Raw genomic sequence first — 21,264 nt, forward strand, 5'->3', positions numbered from 1 at the left:
ATCAGCACATATTTATAAGAGCCTGAGCTACATCAGACCACATCATGTCTTTTGACATAATTGAATGAGTACATAGGAGTACCAGAGTAATAATAATCTATTTACACCTTAACATAGCACTCATGATGAAAATCCATGAAAGGTCTACAAATATATGGATAAAGGAACTAAAGATGAAAATCCATGAAAGGTCTACAAATATATGGATAAAGGAACTAAAGATGACATAGTAATTAACAAATTGGTTTCTAGAAGAGCTTAGATAAATAACAGTACTGTTTCTTGTTACCTTTCTTCTTGAGTTCCAAATGGCCACACAAGGATTTTTGGTGCACCCCAACTTCATAAGCTAAAAGGTTTGTCTCAGAGCACCTACACTCTGAAAGCATGTGACATAGAAAAGAAAGTATGTCGTGGGGAAAGAGAGGTGCGCTGAGGGGGAAAATTGCGGAAAGCTCTGAACACGGCACAGAGAATTCAGAAAGGTCAGATTGTGAGGGAGACTCACTATCCTAGTTGACTGTCACTTTGCCATATCCTGCAGGCCACCACTAAGTCATGTAAATACCCTGAGTTTGTTCCTTCAGCCTATCATGCCACTCACGCTCAATGGTTGAGACCATATGCCCCACTTTGGTTACTATAAGCATTAGAATGTGAGTTCCATTAGGGCAAAGGTCTTGTATGTTTTATCAACTGCTCTATCCCTAGTGCTTAGAAAAGTGCTCAATACATAGCTGTTGAATGGATGGTAAATATGATCAATAAACTCACTGAAACAATCTGTCTGATGGGTTCAAGATAAATACTAACTCAGTAGCTTTTCTCTGCAGAAATAATAACACTTACAAATACAAATTGAGAAAATATTCCATTAACAGAAGTGACATAAAACTACAAAGCAGTAACAATACAAGAACAGCAGAGATGTGAAGAACAGTACAAATATTACTAAAAGACATAAAACAAAATTGGAACAAATGCAAAGATATAACATAGTTGCATAGGAAGACAATAATAAAAATGTCAGTTCTCCCAAAAGTAATAATGTAAATCAATGTAATTCTAAGTATCCCAAAAGAATCTTTTATTTCATTAGGATCATCCTGAATTTCATAGGGAAGAATAAATATCTGGAATAGCCAAGAAAACTATTTAAAAATCTAATGAATGGGAGATGTACTGTAAAGCCACTGTAATAAAATCATTATGGTATTGACATGAAAATATATTAAAAATAATAAATCAGTGGAATAATATAGACAATACAGAAATAGATCCCAGTGTATATGTCACAAGGGGATACATTAATTTCACGAGTAATGAACTGATTCATTTCAAAAGCATAATGGCATAGCCAGGGCTCCATAAGGAGAATGTAAAAGCGGGCGGGCCTTTATTTACACTATATACAAAGTCATCTCCAGGTGCATACAGGAGTTATCTGTATAAATAAATAAGATAAATGAAAATGTTTGAAGAAAATGTAAGAGACTGCGTATGTAATCTAGGTATGGATAAAATTTATTGACCAAGTGAGAAAAACTGAAATCTGAAAGAAAGAAACAAAAAAACTAGACAGGGAATGAGGAAGGGAGGAAAAGAAGATTTGACAATACAATTTTTTTCATTAGGGTGAAAGTGTCGTAAACAAAATCAATAGATAGCACAGGGCTTCCCTGGTGGCGCGGTGGTTGAGAGTCCGCCTGCCAATGCAGGGGACGCGGGTTCGTGACCCGGTCCGCGAAGATCCCACATGCCGCGGAGCGGCTGGGCCCGTGAGCCATGGCCGCTGAACCTGCGCGTCCGGAGCCTGTGCTCCGCAACGGGAGAGGCCACGGCAGTGAGAGGCCCGCGTACCGCAAAAAAAAAAAAAAAAAAAAAAAATAGCACAGGCAAGCAGTGCTTTGCGGGGGGAGGGGGAGTCACAACTTTGAAGATTGACAAAGTGCTATCATCTACGATAACATGGGAAAAGATATAAAAATAGTTCACAGAAAAGCAAATCTGAGTGACCAGCACACACACAAAAAGATTTCAGATTCACTAGTAGTCAAGTAAATGCAAAAAAATACAAAACTAAAATGTAACAATGAGGTATCACATCCAGCAAGAATTAAAGTGCAATAAATGCCTACTACTGACAAGAATGTAGGGGAAAGGAGACTCATACTACTGGTGAAAGGTCAATTTTACAGTCTTTCTGGAAAACAATCTAGCAACACCTAATAGAATTTAACAGACTTACCCCCTTGGATGGGAGCAATTCTACTGGTAATCTATCACATAAAAATAAAGGCACCTAAGAATATCTACAGCTGTGTTTTTTGCAGTACTGTCGATATTGTCACAAACTACAAGCAAAGCGGCTGTCTATCAATCTGGGAGATGCTTGAATATATTAAGATAAAATTACATCATGAAATAATTTGCATCACTTAAAACAATGGTTAGAATGATACTACATACTTGAAGAGAGTTCCTTGAAGTTTTCTTGAGAAAAAGAAAACACATAAAAGTAGGAATAATATAATGCCATTTTTAAAAAGAACTGAAAAATGGCCTTCTGTGTGTATTCATGTGCATACAGAAGTGTATCCTTATGTAGCTTGTTTATAATTACAGAGCATGGAGTAAAACACATTCATAAGGGGTAAGGTCTCCCTGATTTAGGGAGGAGCAAAGGAGAGAAGCAAGAAGAGGCAAACAAAGGAGAAAAACATGTTACCGCCTCCCCAGATTACAATGTGATTCCATTTAAGCAGTTACATTCAATTATATATATACGTGTATATATATGTGTGCATACATATAAAGAAAAACATTTAATTAAAAAAACTAAAAAGTGAGAAAGGGAAGGAGGAAGAGAGAAGATGGGAGGGGTGGAGGTAGGGAGAAGGAGAGGGAGAGACGAGGAGAGAGAAGAAATTGGCTTTGGTGATCAGCCTTTTCAGACTTACATCACATCAACTACTTCACTTACTAGTGACTCAAGACTCAACCTTGACAGCCTTCAGCAATATCAGATATTTAAACAACTTGGTCCCAAATGGGAGTGCATTTTTAGTTTTTGTAATTTTTCTTTTCTTTATCCTTCCCTCTTCCACTTCTTCCTTTTTTAAAAACAAGGACAACCCATTGCCAGTGTTGAACATGGCCTACATGGCTCAGAATCTTACCTGACTACATTGAAATCTTTTAAGCTGATGTGCCTACAGACTGATTTTCTAAGCTTCTTGTAGTATGTATGAAATCTCAGATAATCTATTGATGAGAGGCTTGTCCTAAAAGCAAAACTACCCAGTTCCAAGAAAAGCTTGCTTCTGCAAAACAACAACAAAAGCTTGCATGTCTTCTGAGTTATAAAAGACAAGAGGCTATGTTTCCAACCCAGAAGAAACAGTTTCTGAAACACCTTAATAAATCTCAGTAATTGTTAGCACACCACCAAGTCAAGCAGAAAACAAAGAAGGATATCAGTTTCTCAAAAGATCAAGGTCAATAAAATTGGTTCCAGCAACCATTCAACAATTTATAATGAGATCAAACTTGTCACCAAATATCTTGGGAAAGTAATTACAGTGGATGTACTTTGAGGCTTTGGGTTAGCATAAGGTGTCACCGAGGAATTAAGAATGATGACAGTATTAAAGGTTTAGAGAACAATGGTTGAGGAACACGAATACCAGGGAAGGAGGTTTCAACACAGACATCGAGTCTGCAGACTAAAATTAACTTGAATTCAGGTTAGTATCATTCAAATAATCTATGTCCATTAAAATTTTATATTCAGCCCTCATCTCATCATTCATTCAAGCTGCCTCCCTCATCTTTTCTCTGCTTCAGCAAGAGTAGAGGACTCGACTAATACTAACCCCAGCTTCTTTTTGTGGAGCCCCTCGTCTAATAGAATCACACTTCATATCATATCTCAGTTAAGCATAATTGCAAGTTTGTGAAATAGGTATTTATTTCACCATGTTAAGATGAGGGGACTGACGCTTGGAGAGGTACAGAGAATATGATCAAGGTCAAACAGCTAGTAAGTGCCACAGCAGGGATTCACAGCCATGGCCAGCCTCAAAACCCGTGCTTTTTCTGCTCCACTGTCATGTGTCTCTTGTTAAGTCAATGTTGTCCTGGGGACAGCCTAACACAGAGAACCCACCATATTCACAGCCATAATCTGGCTTGGAGTCACTGACTCAGTATTATTCGTACAAGGCCATTGTGGTCGTTAACATCTGTGGGATGGATCTGAAGACGTAACTGCCCACCCCCATCAGTTCATCTTCCTTAGACACTCATCTAGTAGGAGGACACTTGGTCCATCTGCCCCAGTTAGTGAATGGCACCCCACCCTTTCCCCACCAGCCACTAGCAATATCTCAGACTCCCAGGACTTATAGGCAAGTGACCTCAGGGAATTAGTCATGACCCAACTCCATATTATCTTTTCTTGGGGAAAAACAATACACATTTCCTCCTCCTAAGCTCAGAAAATTTCATGGGAAGAAGAATATTAAAGGCTAATGGGTAATTAAAATAAGGTTACAGAATCTTATCCCAGAGAACATCGTGGATTGTGGAGTACTCAGAGATTCTATGAGCTAGAGGTCTCCGGGCCAACATGCTCACTTTGCAGCTGAGGAAACTGGGCTCAAAGAGGTGACATTACAAAAGCTCCTCAGTGACGCAGCCCTGCCTACCTTTCCAACCCTAGCCCATGCCCCTCTGCCATCCGTCACATACCAGTTAGAACAGAGCAGCTAAGTGCAATGGACAGACTGCATGTTTCTCTTCCTCCATCTCCTCGTTTTCAAAACAGGGATAGCTCACCTTTTGGTCCTTCAACACATCCTTACTGAGATTCAACAATACTAAGAACTTTCTAGCCAACCTCACAGGGTTTATATGAGGATTACTTCATTAGAATTGATTAACGAGGCTTAAATTCCATGTACAATTCTCAGCCTGGTGAGTGCTATATAGTAACTTCTCTGTAAGTTATTAGTATTATTATTTCCTTATCTCACCACTACATCTTTGTACATGCTGCCCTGTCTGCTTGAAATGCCCTTCCCCAGCTTATTCATTCTTCAGTCCTCAAAATATCACCTCCTCTGTAAAGCCTTTCTTTTTTTACCAGAACAGTAACTGGTTTCCTTCTCCTCCTCTGGGCTCTCTTTGTGCATACATCAATTATAGAAATATTATAATACTTTGTCCCATATCTGTCTTCCCCCATCTCCACTAGACACTGAGTTCCTTGAAGGCAAATGGGGATGGTGTCTTATTCATAGCAGAAGCGCCAACATTTAGTGCAATGGCAAGGACAAAATCGATTCTCTGTACACGGATGCTGAAGAAGTGAATGGCCTACATGAACTTTTAGAGTCAGTTGGTCATAGAACCAGAGATCCCTGGTCCCCTGATCCTGCTGCTTGTGCTTGTCTCTCTACCACGCTGCTTCTCTGCATCACTGGGGAAAGGGACCACAACATGCTAGTGTCAAGGTACCACAGATCAGCCAATGCTTCTCAACAGGCCTAGGGCAGTCTGGGTCCAATCAGGAGACAGAATCTCCACAGCAATTTAAGCAGGGGAAGTTTAGCGTGAAGTTTACCGTAACTACGCTATGACTTAAGGGGGAAACTATGTAAGAGAGAGAGTGCCCGAGGGAAGACAGACATAGAGGTGGTCCCCTCCCCAAGGCTGGGCTCCAGATCTCAGCGGAGAAGGAAGAGTTTCAGGCCACTAGTTGGCAGACAGATTTGTGGGCCCACAATCACAGGGCAAACAGGAAGCAGCCTCTGTGACACAAGCAAGCTGTGGCTGGTGGGCATGCCCACAGGTGTGCAAGGGGGGAGGGGCACCAGTGCAGGTAAGAGGTCTGGAGTGCCTAAAGTTTACATCAGGAGAGCTTCAGGAGACAAACCAGAGACGCAGGGAGCAGGCACGCAGAGGGAGGTGGGGTGCCAGTGTGGGCAGAGGGCCTAGGGTGCAGTGTCTGTGATCATCAGTCCAGGCCAGGGATGCAGGATCGTCAGAGAACCATGCGTTCCTGACTCATGGCCAGGGCAGAGCACCAGTGACCTTCTCACACCCACACTGCTGACAGACAGGGTAGGCACCAGAACCAACACAAAAGCCCATTCCTTCTGCAAACTCCTTCGGGTGCCCTCTATGAGAAAGCTTAATATGCTCACTATAAAGGAAAAGTGTTTAAAGTTGGCCTGTCCTTTATGACAGAGTAGATATTGAAAGATGAATTTGGAGCTGATGGGCAATAAATTGGTAACTGGCACAAAGCCTAAATGGAAATTTCAGAGTGCAATAACTGCTTATGCTAATTTTTTGGAGTCCATGAAATTGCCAGTCAAAAGTGAACAGGTTGGAGCTGAGGAATAATGAGATAATACAGATAAAGGTGTAGCACAAAATATACTTTCAACTAATATTTTTACCTAATTCCCTTAATATTATTATAAAAGTTTGCTATACGAGTTATCTATTGCTGTGTATCAAATTATGCCCAAAATTAGCAGCTTAAAACAACATGTACTTATTTGCTCATAGTTTCTGTGCATCAGGAATCTGGGCCCAGCCTGATATGGTCCTCTGTGTCAGTCTCTCACAAGGCTTCAATCGAGGTGTCATCTTCGGCTGCGGTCTCATCTGAAGGCTCAACTGGGGAAGGTTTGCTTCCAAACTCACTGTGGTGGTTGTTGGCAGGACTTGTTCCTCAACAACTGTTGGACTGAGGGCCTCAGCTTTTTAAAGGTGATGGGCTTGAGGCTACCCTCAGCTGCTCCCCACATGGGTCTCTCCAGCTTGTTTCGTCAGAGCAAGCCCATGAGAGGAGCCAAAGAGAGTGCAAGCAAGACAGAAGTCACAGTCTATTATAACCTCATTTTGGAAGTGATGTTCCCCACCTTTGCCATTTTCTGCTCGTTAGGAGGAAGTATCAAGTCCAGCTCACACCTAAAGGGAGGAGCTCCCACAAGGACAGGAATACCAGGAGGAGGGGTAATTGCAAGCTCTGTCAGAAGTTGTCTGCCACATTGCCTTTTGCTTTTCATCTCTCACTGTTTTCCCTTAAGAATGTAAAATTAATACATGAAATTATATTGTTTAAAATACCTATTAGAAATCTAACTGCATTACTCTGGTGGGATAACATATTTAAAAGATCTTTGGTAATGCAGGAAATGAACACAAAATAAAAAAAAAATGCTTTACGATTGATGCACTGGCTACCAATCACAAAATCTCCCTCAATTTAGACAAGTTCAGCCATTTGAAACCAATTTTGAAATGTTTCAAGATTAATCCCTAAATTAATACATTGTGCAGTCATACACACTTGTAAATTCTTTCTCAAAAGTTTAATTCGACATTCTAATTTTATATTTATTGTATTCACAGCTACCCCCAAATAACTGACTACAGAGCACAATTATCATAGTGAAAGAGTATTTGTTAAGCGTTCAGTTTTGCCCACCAGTGTCCATATACACATGTAAGGGTCTTACATTCTAACAGTTTACATTCTAGAAGATTTGACCCTGATGTGACTAAACATAGCTATGGCAGCGGTAACAGAATCTTATATTGCCCTTTCTTAGATATTCACAGCACCCTTGCAGGACCAAGACACTGAAATGCACTGATAGGACTTCCTCTGAAATGGGAAAGTTAAATGATAAATATATAAACAAGTAAGTGCTAAAAAGGAAATCAACGTGGTTATGTAATAACTGACAGAGGTTAGCTTATATAGAGTGGTCAAGAAAGGCCTTTTTGAGAAGGTGATCTTTAACCAAAGATGTAAAGAATGAGAATGAATTAGACTTCCAAAGAGCTGGAGAAAAGTGTTCCTGGCAGAAAAAAAGTGTAAGTACAAAGACCCTCTGTGGCAAAGGGTATCTGCTTGGAAGCAGATTCTTTCCTAGCTGACCCTCCAGATGAGAGCCCAGCCCTGACCCACACCTTGACCGCTGTTTCATGAGAGACCCTGAAGCAGAAGACCCAGCTAAGCCATGCCAGAAACTATGAATAATAAATATGTATTATTTTAAGCTACCAAGTTTGTAGTAATTTGTTACCCAGAAATAGATAACTAATGTAGGGCCTGTCTGCATAATGCCATCATTGCAGTGACACTCAGTCCCCTGAAGGGAGAGAGATTTCCTTCGTGTCACCTACTGGTGGCAAATAACTTGAGAACTCACATACTCCTCTTGTGGTACCATAAACGTCTATTGAAGCCCCAGCCAGGTAAAGGCATTGATCTTGATCTCCTTAGGCCAAAGGCATTTCAAAAAAGGAATCAGGGGGCTTCCCTGGTGGCGCAGTGGTTGATAATCTGCCTGCCAGTGCAGGGGACACGGGTTCGAGCCCTGGTCTGGGAAGATCCCACATGCCGCGGAGCAACTGGGCCCATGAACCACAACTACCGAGCCTGCGCATCTGGAGCCTGTGCTCCACAGCAGGAGAGGCCCGCGCACCGTGACGAAGGGTGGCCCCTGCTCGCCGCAACCAGAGAAAGCCCTCGCACAGAAACGAAGACCCAACGCAGCTAAATAAGTAAATAAAACGAATTTATTAAAAAAAAAAGAAAAAAGGAATCAGCAATATCCTAGATGACATTTCAGGTGCCACCAGTTTTGATACACAACATCTGGGATAGCCAGGGCTATAACAACTGAATTCAGTGGCAATGATCCACCTGAAGTGTCCAGCCTCCATTAGCCTTTTCAATGGCCACACTGAACTGTTACAAAGAATTACATCTCTCAATACCTCTGTTGTCTTAAAGTCCTTAATCATGGCTTTGAAGATGTTTATTTCTAGATAGTACTTCTATATCGCTTTTGTTGCATAACATGGATGGAACTGGAAGCCTGGTTAGTGCCTCCATCCCACTCTTATCCTTCTACAAGCAATTCCCCTCCATTGGGAAAACGCTCTTATGCTTTATAAGCATTATCAGCAATGAGAGCAACACTGGTGCCTCACAGGGGCGAGACAGCCCCATCCAGTCAATGACAGTGTTATTAAATGACAGTCACTTCCCTTCCACATTTCACTCCTACTGTCAAATCCAGCCAATTGAATGAGGGGCACTCACCCCACAAAAGAACCTGAGAAGATAGACAAAAGAGCCATCCAAGTTTGTAGCCCCAGCCCTTCCATTCTATCCCATTGTACCCTCAATGGAGTATAAGGTCTTCAGTTCCTTCTAGGGTCAGAGAGTTCCTTCTACGGTCGGTTCCTTCTTGGTCTCACCCTTAGCCTACCTTTTCCTTATAGGCTGTTAAAGCAGGACACAGGAATGCAAGGTCAGGCAGCTCCCTGATCAGTTCTCTCCAGTAGCTGGAGGTCAAGTACCATGGAGGAATCTGGCTCTAAAGAGGCACTTTCTGTTTCAGTTAGGTGCACAGCTGCCTCCTGGAACCCACTTCCCCCAGTTGCTATACGGGCCAAATTTCTCCAAAGCTCACCCCCTCCACCTCTCCTTGGGAAGCTCCTGTTAATCCATCAGCATATTGCCTTATTGCTGGGTTCCTTTGAAGGGGGGTTGGTTTTAGTCCCATTCTTGGGTTTTGATTCAGATTACAGAGCCAGTGCTTCGTTTGGAGGGTGGGAAGGTCAGTCGTTGTCCTGGGCAGAGATCACAGCCTCCAGCATGGGGACTCCAATACCAGCAACAAAACCAGTGGAGTTCTCCACACCGAGGGGCCGAGTTTGAGAACTCGTTAGCCATTCTGTAGGAACGGGGCTCGTTGTTCGAGGTGCCTTTTTTGTCCATTGTGCAGCTAGTCAGGGAAACCTGTAGGTCTCGTGCTTTGAAGAGCTTACTCCATGGCATTTCCAGGGATTTATCAGCCTGGAGGAGGTCTCCCTGTGTTGGCCATGATGTAGTCACTGAAACAGAAATCCAAAGCCTCTCTGTGGAGCATGATTCTGTTCCAACTAAATCATTTGCATAATGGCTCAAGGCATTGGCCACGTGTGAGACAGCCTAGTTACTGCCAGTCACCCTCTTACAATAGAACCTTTCCTTTTCTCTTGTCAGACACACCGGCTGAGTTTCTAAGAGTTTCCTGCTAAGAAATATCTCCTTTAACTTCTCTCAAAAACTCAATAATTTCTTTCTTAGTTCCTCTTTCACCATTGATACCTTTTCATTTACAGCTAAAAGAAACCCACTGGAACTTTTTATTCCGCCTGGCAATCCCCTTACCCAAAATGCGTTGTAAGCATGACTCTGCCACTTACCAGCTGTGGGATATGGGGCAAAGATATTTCATCTCTTGTAGTTTGAATTTCCTCACCTCGGTAATAAGGATATTGACGCCATCCTTGCAAAGATGTTGAGAGAGGTATAGTGAATGTATGCATTAAGCTCTAACCACAAGTTCATTAGGTGTATTTTCTATTTTCCATATTTTTTTTTTTTGGTCACACGGCTTGCGGGATTTTAGTCCCCCAACCAGGGATCAAACCTGGGCCCCCGCTGCAGTGGAAGGGCAGAGTCCTAACCACTGGACCGCCAGGGAAGTCCCCTATTTTCCATACTTTTCCAGATGAAGAACGCGGCCTGCTAGATCAGTAAACAAGGGATGTCGCGGCCATCAAGCCATCAGCCAGTGTAGCTCCCCTGACTGTGCACCCTGAAGGGATTCAGGATGGGTAGAAAGAGGATATTGGCCCTAGATGGTTAAGGTGCATATCAAAGGAATGATTTCAGTGAGCCCAGACTCTTGCATCTTCCCATACAGAGAAAAGCGCTAACTCATTAACTTGAGATGCCTGGGTTTCTTTAATAAACAGTCATCTTTTGATGTTCCGATTGCCTGGTTTTTTTCTGCCAAAACTCCTGCATATCCTGGCTCCTCCCTGACCTCTTCGGAGGGGTTCCTCAGAGCCATCTGAGAGGATGTCTTCCAGAAAGTCTGCTGAATAAAACATAATTTTCAACTTTTAGGTCGTACATTTTTTTTCAGTCGACACTATCAACTTTCTGCCAAGTTTTCAGCCACAGGTAACTTGGGTCACCCCTTCTCCAACCTCCAATGACAATTTTCTCTCTGTCCTTCCAGGTCTCACTAACAATCCCCTTGAGTCCCTTCCAGATTCTACCCGTCCCAAAGCCAAATCCATAGGTCGTAAGTTTTTGTGATAGACTGTGATCAGGAGGGGAATGAGACTGAAATTATTTCGAGGTTTCCCTTGGACATTGGGATGGATTGGACTTTCTCTCCGTGTAGTGTCATGTGGTCTCTCCAGGATGGCCAGATTTTTTATACGGCAACTTAGGGCTCCCCAGAATGAAGCTTCCAGACCTTAATGCTTAGATCCACATAGGCAAGTGTCACTTGAGCTGCCTTCTGTTGATGAAGCAGTCACAGGACAGGACAGATTCCAGGGGAAGATAAACTCTAACTCCCAATCAGGGGCATAACAAAGGAACTGTGGCCATTTTTTTTCATCCCAAATAGGCTTATTGAAGAGGTACTTTCGGAAGTATCTCCTCCCAGGTATATAACTTGGCATCTTGACTTGACTGGCAAAAGTTTTGGCCGTGGTGATCTGGGAGAATCATCTGACCTCTTTGCTGAGCTCCGGGCTCTTGCCAGAGCAACGCATTTCATTAAGAACAGATTTTGCTACTGCTATTTTATGCAGACACGTTTTCACTGACTCATTTCCTGGGATAACAATCTTAGCTATCAAGAAAAAGAGCCCTTTAATTTGTTCTTGGCATCGGGGGTGGGGAGGTCGGTTTAAAACAGATTCAAAACAGAAGATAAAACAACACATCTCTTGTTGCTGATAAAAAGCAAAGTGTCAAAAGAAACAAAGCTGAAACCAAGCACACTTCCAGTTTATTGCTGAAAGGAACTAAAGGAGACGGGCAGCACTGAATTTTTATAGGAGATATTTCTGACATGTATTTCACTCACCTGGATACATCACCTTATCACATTCATGCAGTACCATGTTCCAGAAACATCTTCTAAATAAGTGAACTCTGCCAGTAGCATTTATATCTTTATGGAACAATCAAGTTGATCTGTGGTTCTTGCCATCTAAATGTTTCCCAAGAAGCAAAAGAAAATGTTTGATTATACCTCATTAAACAAAATGACATAAAATTAGATGCTTGGGAAGATTTATCAAACTTGGGCAAAAATCATGGATTCATTCATTCATTCAAAAATTTGCATTGACGAGACGCTGCCACAGGACAAATGCTACTTACAATTTCAAAAGAAGGCATCATAAAAAGCAGTATGGGCGAAGTGCCTCTAAAGAGAGGTCACTCATAAGAGGGGGTGACACTGTTAAAATTGTGAAACCACCCACTACCTCTGATGCCGCAACTCAGCTCACCTGCTCTTCTCTGCTCCATGCCGGCCACACAAGACTCGCACCATTGGTAGTAGAAACTACCTCTATAGTTGATTGGAGAATGCCAAATTTTCAGGCTGAGTTTCCTGTAACTGTGCTCTTCCTAATAGAGTGCCTGGATGTCACCACTGGATTCACCTTGGAGGTAAGCCACTAAAGGACCACTTGACACATGGCAGCAGGCTTTGGTGTTAAGCCACAATCAAGATTGTCCATCCAAATAGCTAGCTGAGAGACAGCACAGGTAAAATTCGATACAGAAGTCTAGAGAATGATGTCATGCCACAGAAGAAAAACCTGTGTAAAAAGCATTACTACTTTTATTTGACAAAGTAGCAAGGCTATGAGAATGGAGAAAGCAATCTCCATTCTCTAAAAATTCCGTTACCTCTTATTGAACACCTATATCTGCCCATCATCAGATGAGCTTTCGCATAAATTCACTCTGCCCCTCACAACAATCTTACAAAATGGCATCAATATTCCCACGTTTATGGTGAAGGAACTCAGGCTAAAGGAGGTTAAATATGTTGTCCACGTCAGGTAAAGGTTGAGTCATGATTTTACCCAGTTCTGCCTGACATCAGAACCCTTCTGGTTCTAGTATACAAGCTACCCCAAGCAGAGAGAAGGATTCCAGCTGGGTGACCACAGAGGAACACCATCTAAAGCAGACCCAGGGGTACATGAAAGGCTTCAGGGAGACACTGATGCTGTGATTCAATCTGGGAAGGTCAGTAGATTTATTCCTTTGTTTGTTTTTTAATTTTTATTTTATCTTGGAGTAGAGTTGATTAACAATGTTGTGTTAGTTTCAGGTGTACATCAAAGTGATTCAGTTATACATATACATGTATCTATTCTTTTTCAAATTCTTTTCCCATTTAGGTTGTTACAGAATATTGAGTATAGTGCCCTGTGCTATACAGTAGGTCCTTGTTGGTTATCTATTTTAATGCTCTTTTTTCTTTACTAAATTTATTTTGGCTGCGTTGGGTCTTCGTTGCTGCATGCAGGCTTTCTCTAGCTGCGGCGAGCGGGGGCTACTCTTCATTGCGGTGTGCCGGCTTCTCATTGCGGTGGCTTCTCTTGTTGCGGAGCACGGGCTCTAGGTGCGTGGGCTTCAGTAGTTGTAGCATGCGGGCTCAGTAGTTGTGGCTCACGGGCTCTAGAGCGCAGGCTCAGTAGTTGTGGTGCACAGGCTTAGTTGCTCCACGGCATGTGGGATCTTCCCGGACCAGGGCTGGAACCCGTGTCCCCTGCATTGGCAGGCGGATTCTTAACCACTGCACCACCAGGGAAGCCTGTTTTAAATATAGCGGTGTGTACATGTCAATCCCAAAATCCCAATCTATCCCTCACGCCACCCTTCCCCTTTCATCTGCATTTAAATTATGTTCTTAATTACAAGTATAAGCTCTCGGTAGATAGTTCAAACCAAAGAAAGTTATAAGACAAAAAGCAAAGCCTCTCCTCTTTCCTCCTCCACACCCAGAAAGGCTAGCACCATGCTTCACAAGTAGCCATTGTTATGAATGTCCTATGTATATCTCAAAAAACTTCAGCTATAAAATCCTTTTAAAATTGCTTAAATTATGTATTAAAATTATATGTGAATCTTTTATTTCAATTAAAACTCATGGTACAAATCATATGTGCCATGAGTTTTTTTAATTTAAGAAAATTCATCACCATCTTCTCACATCAGCATTAATGGCTACCCAGTGTTTCATTGTTAGGAATTCCACCATTTACTCTTTAGACCAACAGACTTGTTTCTATGGTTTAATTTGCTATTACAAACAGCACTGCAAGGAGTATCCCCACATCCCCACACCCTTTTTTAGGCACTTATGCACAAAAGGAGAAATTCCTAGAGGAGGAATTCGAACTTGTGTTGAAAAAACTGAAGACGATGGCTGAAGTGGGGAGGGTGGGCTAGGAGTGGGGAGAGCTCCGAAGCTGAGGGTCCAGTTAGGGGGCACAGGGCCAGCAGGTCGCAGGACCTGGAGAGCAGGAGTAAATCACACACATGGGCGTGACCTAAAGACGATTGTGGAGAAAGGCCCGAAACAAACTTTTTCCACCTCCCTCCCTGTCACCCATCCATCCACACACTGCACATGCCACCCACGCATGCACACGGCGTGTCTTGTCTAGGTCAACCGTGCCTGTGAATTTCAAGACTTTCAGGTCTCATATCATACAAGCAAAAATCCCCGTAAGACTTTGAGGCCCAGTAGAAGTTTCCGGGAAGCCAGACAAAAGCACAAGTTAGGACAGCGGCTCGTAGAACAGCTGATCCCGATGACCCGGATTTACACTAATGGAGTAGATTCATTTCTAAAATTACCACTGTAAGATCACCGTGACTTTTCTTATACCAATTACCTTTACAGGAGTTTGGGGAATGATAAAGAATGGAAGGGGGCCAGATGATAGAAAAAAATAAACTCATTTTTTGCAGTCCTCCAAAGTGAATATGCATCCTCCAGTATAATCAAACTTTTCCTGTCTGTTGACAATTGAGAAAATCTAAGTCAAAATATTATAGTTTAAAGAAAAACCTCAACCAGGGCAATGGAAAATGTAATCAAACCTCAATAGCTCCCTCTTCTGTCGTTTTATGTAATTAAAAAATTTTTTGTTTTATTTTGTAATTGCTTAGTTACGAACCACATTAAGCTGGGCAGTACAGAAGCCAGTTGATAAGATCCTTACTACTTTATCTGAAATTGGAAGCGTCACCCCTGTATCACAGATACGGATTCTCTTATGGTGGAACATTTTTCTATATGGTAGAGGTATTAGGGTAACTTAAAGATGTAGCTACATTTCTGAAGTGAAAAGTGATATATATGTTTCAATAACAAGGAAACATCAATTTCTAAAAATCAGACTCATTTTTTAAAACAAAACTTTTAACAGTTCACTTGTCTAGACAGTGTTGGCCCTGTGAAAGCTGAAAAGCCCACCCATGGCTTTGAAAAGGGTGTGGAAGATCTACGGTTTGAATGCAGAGAAGGAGACAAACACCAGGCCAATTAGGGAAAAAACAGGTTCTTCTACTTGAGGAGCCAGCACTGCAGGAGAGCGGAGAGCAGGGAGCCAGTGCTGACACACCCCGGAGGCTTCAGCATGCCCCGCAGCGCGCATTCTCACTGAAGGCTCCAAACAAGTCTGAGCGAGGATTTTTCTCACTTTACAAACAAGAAAACAGAGGCGTTTAATTGTTTGGTTGGTCAACAGCTATGGAGAAAGAAGGTTTGGGCACAGACTTAGAAGCATTTGGCTTTGAAGTGGGAGCTAGAAAATCTGGGCTTGGAAGTCCTCCTGCCATTAACTGGGACCCTGGGAAAGTCATAGCATCCCAGCCTGTTTCTTCCTCTATAAACTGAAAGATGTGAGTCAATGGCCTCCCCTGTGCTTCCCAGCACTCTTAACCATCGCAGGGCCAGTCACACTCTATTCCCCCACTTTATCTGACGCAGACAAAATCCAGTGTAAATGACAATCAAAGGCAATTTTGGAAAAAAAGAAGGAAAGGAGGGAGGGAGGGAGGGAAGCTGGCGGATTTCAAAAGAGCAGCCAAATAGAATACTTGAGATGGAATGGAGATATGGTCAGGCAGTCAACATGTCCCTTGGTAAAGAAAATGAAAGTCACATGGCTTTCTCTCAAACAATAATTAGCAGCAGCAACTTTTTCCTACTCTTTGCATCACCAGTTCATAGACTGACTTCTGGATCTCAAGCAACGAAGGCCGCCATCGCAGATCGATAGCAAAGGCTCCATCCATCCCAATCCAGGAGCAGAAGGGAGGCGTCAATGACTCATTCAACCGGTAGCTACGGAGCAGCTTACGTGCAAGACAAAGTCCCTTCCCTCCGAATCTCACAGTTTACAAAGCCATACATAAGGGGCTTCCCTGGTGGCGCAGTGGTTAAGAATCCGCCTGTCAATGCAGGGGACACGGGTTCAAGCCCTGGTCCGGGAAGATCCCACATGCCGCGGAGCAACTAAGCCCACACACCACAACTACTGAGCCCAAAAGCCATAAGTACTGAGTCCATGTGTCACAACTACTGAAGCCCTTGCGCCTAGAGCCCATGCTCAGCAACAAGAGAAGCCACCGCAATGAGAAGCCCGCGCACCGCAACGAAGAGTAGCACCCGCTCGCCGCAACTAGAGAAAACCCACGCGCAGCAACAAAGACCCAACACAGCCAAAAATAAATAAACTATTGCCTTTAAATTAAAAAAAGTTTTTTTTAATCTCAAAAAGAAAAAAGCGATACACGAACACTTCTGGATGAGTGCTAGGAAGAAGGTAGAGGGTAAGAGAATGGAGTGGCAGAGTAACTGATTCAGCTGTGGTGACCAGGGACGTCCTCTCTGAGGAAGTAAACCTAGCGGAGCCCCATAGAAGAGAGCAAATATCTGATCCGGGCAGAGGACGGAAGAACTCGGAAGTGGGAATGAAACTGAAGTTTGTGGGAAGAAAGCAAGCCAGTGGCTGGAGCACGGGGCCAGGGCAGAAAGAAGGAGCTGGGATCTGAGGCCGGAGGGCAGTCCGGGCTGGTTAAGGACACGAGCAGGACGGCCGACCTGGACGGGAGAGAAACACAGCTGAGCAAACTGGGGCAGGGGAACCCCTGCTCGCGTGCCGTTGTCCCTGCGTTTGTTACCACCGCCTCTGCTTGCAGCTTGGTAAGTTAGAGCGGCGGTACGGAAAGAAGAGCAGAGGAAAAAGGAAGCCGGAGGATGCTGAGCCGGGTCAGGTCAGGCAAGGAGGACCAAGGATAAAAGCAAACATTCCCCTGCAGATATCCCCACACAAACCCCTTACAAATAAAAATCAAAACTAATTTGAGCGTTAAACCACTCATGTTCTTATTTCTGTAGGCAATAAAGCAGCGGATAGGGTAAGGAAATGATATGAAGTTACAGGAAAAAAGTTCAGTGTTAACTAAAAACTATGAATCAATAGATCCCTTGTAATGAAGATGTTAACCGAGATGCGTGTTGGACTTTCTGTTAGTAGATCATGAAGGAAAAAGATTGGTGTGTGTCTGTAGGAAGGTGGGGGGCTGTGTACCCGTGAAGGGTGGAGAGTTTCCCAACGGGACCCAAAAGATCTTAGGACAGCCATTCACACAGGGGACCGCGAACACCACGCAGCCCACCAACAGCGTCCCCAGAGCCGTGGTTCCCAGAGGGCGTCTGCAGTGACAAGTTTATACTCAGAATCATACCAGGACTTTTCACTCTCATTCTCTCCTGAGTGTACAGTCCAGTTCTCCAGAGGATTACACACACAAGAAAGATGAAAATCCAGCTGCTATTAAATCAAACAATAAGCGCTTCAGACTTTTTCAGTTTTAGTTTCCAGTATGGTAAATATTGACAAAACCCACATGAACAAAAGCTCTTTGGGTTACTCAATCATTTCAGGGTAACAGGGTCCTGAGACTAAAAAGTTTGGGAACTGCTGCCCAAGCTGTTAATAAATTTGAGATTATTAATATTATATATTATTGTATTATAAACATGATGAAATGTTACAAGTATGATATTGATTGGTGATAATTTTATTAGTAATAAATTAGGGGAGTTCCATTAAGACTAGATACCAGGACAATAGATCCAAGCATCAAAACCATCCAGGAACCACTGTGAGGCAGTAATCTGTCTAGCATTGGGCCTGTGCAACACTCCTGAATGATGTAAAAATAGATCTACAACGATGAAACACTGGAGGCTTTCCTTTAAAACAGTGAAAGTTGCACTTTCATCGTGGATGGATGTTTCCTCACCAAACTAAACACAAGAACTGAAGGGGAAGAAGAGGCTGTGTCTATATGTGAAAGAAACTCAGCATTAATGTCTTTTTTTTTTTATATCTGAACCTTTGTCAGAAAGCTGTTTAAAATGTCTTCTGTGAAATCTCTTTTTAATCTGGTTGAAAATAAATACAGATGCAAATAAGTAGTTTATTTCTACACACACACACACACACACACTCACATACACACATATGCTACTGATATTCATTCCTTCGGCTTTTCATTTGGTTTTAACACATGACCTTTCAACTATTGCCTGGAAAGCTGAAGAAATTTGAAAAAAAAAATTAAAAAAAAAAAAGTTAGAACAAAAACAAAGAAACAAGCCAGGGCTACATAACTCTAAGACAGGTACTGAATATCTAAGTTCCTCTTTCTCAGGCCTTTTTTTTTCCCCTTATTAAAGGAGTAATGGCAGGGGTCGTGGGGAGGACCATCAATTTACATAAGCTCTGTGCCTTTCCAAAAGAGGAATGGTTTCACTCAAGACTTGACATTGTTTCAGTTGGCTTTAAATTTAGATACAAGAAATTATTAGTGGGTACATTTCATACAGAAAACATTGCTCATAGTTTAGATACTGGACATAAATATGTAAGTGCTGGCACACTGTATTTTCCAAGTGGTATGAATACTTCTCTTTATTACATTTATTTGCAAAGATATCCTAGCAGCTTATACACGTGGACACATGCAGTCATGTTAAGCTGTTTAATGCAGAAGGAAAAAAGTTTTGGGACTTTAAAAAGAATAATTTAGGTTAAAACTTTAAAATAAAGTGTTAAATAATGAAAGATGTCAGTTAACGAGTAGATTCATAAGTGATACAAACAAACTTTGCACATTTTAATTTAAAACACAAATACTTCAGGAATTCCCTGGAGGTCCAGTGGTCAGGACTCTGCGCTTTCACTGCCGACGGCCCGGGGTTCGATCCTGGTTGGGGAATTAGTATCCCACAAGGATTTGGTTTAGGTCCAAGACTTCTCTGAATAAGAATCATGTCTTTCTTCTGTGAACCATACCTCACCTCTAAGGCACCATCTAACATTTCCCACTGGAGTAAGAAATGAAAATACACTTGCAAACTGCACGCAAACTTCTACATTTTAATGATTTTCCTGCCAAGTTTTTACTGTTTCCTGATCTATACCTAATTAGACAACTCACTTTTGTCAGGTATTGCCAAAGAAGTCAATTTAGTTTTCATAGCAACAACTATCAATCACATTTTATCAGTTTACGTATTTAAATCTCATAATAAAAGAAATAAGTACAACTGGGATAAACAAGCTTAGAAGGAACCATAGATGACACTGGTAAGCATACATACATGGGCAAACTAGAAAACAGCTCTGAGATGCAAGTACTAACTGTGCTGTAAGCACTGGGTGCTTTACAGAGGAAACAGAGTCAGTGACTGCAGCAAAAGCCAAGCAGAACAAGCTTAATATACTGGAGCTTTAATATCAGCACGCAAACATATGTTGAAGCTTTATTTGTAAACTTTTCACCTCGAAACATAATCTTGAATATATACTAGTTGGAACTACTATCTGTCAAATACCTTTTCCTTCTAAAGTTGTACGATATCACAAATAGTTGGAACTACTGTCAAATACCTCTTCCTTGTAAACTTGAAATATGGAGGTAACACATCCATATGGTGTTTCCATTTTGAACTGTTACTAAATATTCACAGTGTGCTCTTATAATTTACTAATACACTTAAGTGACATTAATATCAAGGGGCATTTGTAACAAGCAAAGCAAAAAAATTCTTGATCTAATTTTCATCTTTGGCTTAATTTTCTTCTATTTTTCATGGATTTTCTTGTTATTCTTCCTAGTTGCTTCCCTTTTGGTCTAATTTGCCTTTGGTTTTGCCATCTGCTCAGCTCTAGCAGGATAAACTATGTCGTTTTTCTTTTTAATAAGTGTATTTATTTTATTTTTGGCGGCATTGGGTCTTCGTTGCTGCGAGCGGGCTTTCTCTAGTTGCGGCGAGCTGGGGCTACTCTTGGTCACGGTGTCCAGGCTTCTCATTGCGGTGGCTTCTCTTGTTGCAGAGCACAGGCTCTAGGCACCCAGGCTTCAGTAGTTGTGGCTCACGGGCTCTAGAGTGCAGGCTCTGTAGTTGTGGCGCACGGGCTTAGTTGCTCCGTGGCATGTGGGACCTTCCCAGACCAGGGCTCGAACCCATGTCCCCTGCATTGGCAGGCGGATTCTTAACCACTGCGCCACCAGGGAAGCCCCTCATTTGATTTTACGTACTTTGAAAAAGCATGGCTGACAGTCACTGAAAACCCCGGAAATCAAAAGTTGCAAAAAACGAAGATAAATGATAATTTAACAAAGCTTTATTCAGGTAGTGCCTTTTCTCAGGATCTCAATCATGTAACAATATGAACTGAAAGTAATCAACTTTCTACAACCTCTAAACTGCATCTAAGCAGTAAAGATTACCGTAAGAAATATTCAATGGTAAACAATAAATTCTAAATTTTCCATAAGAAACAAAAGAGGAGGGCAACAGTTAACAATCGGAAGGCTTGCCACAGGCTCAGGGTTTGTGCTCACCACTTCCTATTACTTCATTTAATCCTTACAGGCTCCATTCTCATTCATCTTTTTTAACTGATGAAGAAATCTAGGCTTGGAGCCTAGTGGACCCAGATTCCGTTACAGGTTTATCAGCCTCCAAAGTCCACGCTCCCGGCCAGAATATTATGCAGCAGCCTCAGAAGTATTTCAAAAGCATTCATTCCATCAAAAAACAGAGGCAGAGCTACTGACATCACCTTTTAAAGGGATGCACCATTCTAACCATAATATACTGTTTAACTCCTACCTTTGGTTTTTCAATCCAGTCCAAGACTATCTGTTCTTACCTATACTCGTAAGATCAGGATATTTGGCCATCATCTAAATTTTCTCTACTGATAAAACTTCAATCCCTTTACTAAAATCTCCACACACAATTAGAATCCATTCAGGGA

General features: G+C 42.2%; 1 protein-coding gene across 3 annotated transcripts in view; it reads right to left on the reverse strand.

Moving 5' to 3' along the window:
* Positions 1-8,568: 8,568 nt before the first annotated feature.
* YTHDF3 (YTH N6-methyladenosine RNA binding protein F3) overlaps positions 8,569-21,264 on the reverse strand; it is a 48,739-nt gene continuing 36,043 nt past the window's right edge. The window contains exons 8-9 of one of the 3 annotated variants that reach the window (XR_016388552.1): positions 11,973-13,724; positions 8,575-10,961 (exon numbers count right to left, since the gene is read on the reverse strand). Coding sequence is in view for 1 of the 3 variants with exons in the window: in XM_089899089.1 (XP_089755215.1) it covers positions 13,602-13,724 (123 nt within the window). In the remaining 2 variants the exon portion in view is untranslated. Of the gene's footprint in view, positions 13,725-21,264 lie in introns of all 3 variants that reach the window. The other 2 variants (XR_016388551.1, XM_089899089.1) reach the window with 2 other exon arrangements.

The sequence above is a fragment of the Delphinapterus leucas genome, chromosome 17, assembly GCF_059928025.1.
Source record: "Delphinapterus leucas isolate spDelLeu-1000000601 "Yukka" chromosome 17, BTC_Dleu_Yukka2, whole genome shotgun sequence".
NCBI lineage: Eukaryota > Metazoa > Chordata > Mammalia > Artiodactyla > Monodontidae > Delphinapterus > Delphinapterus leucas.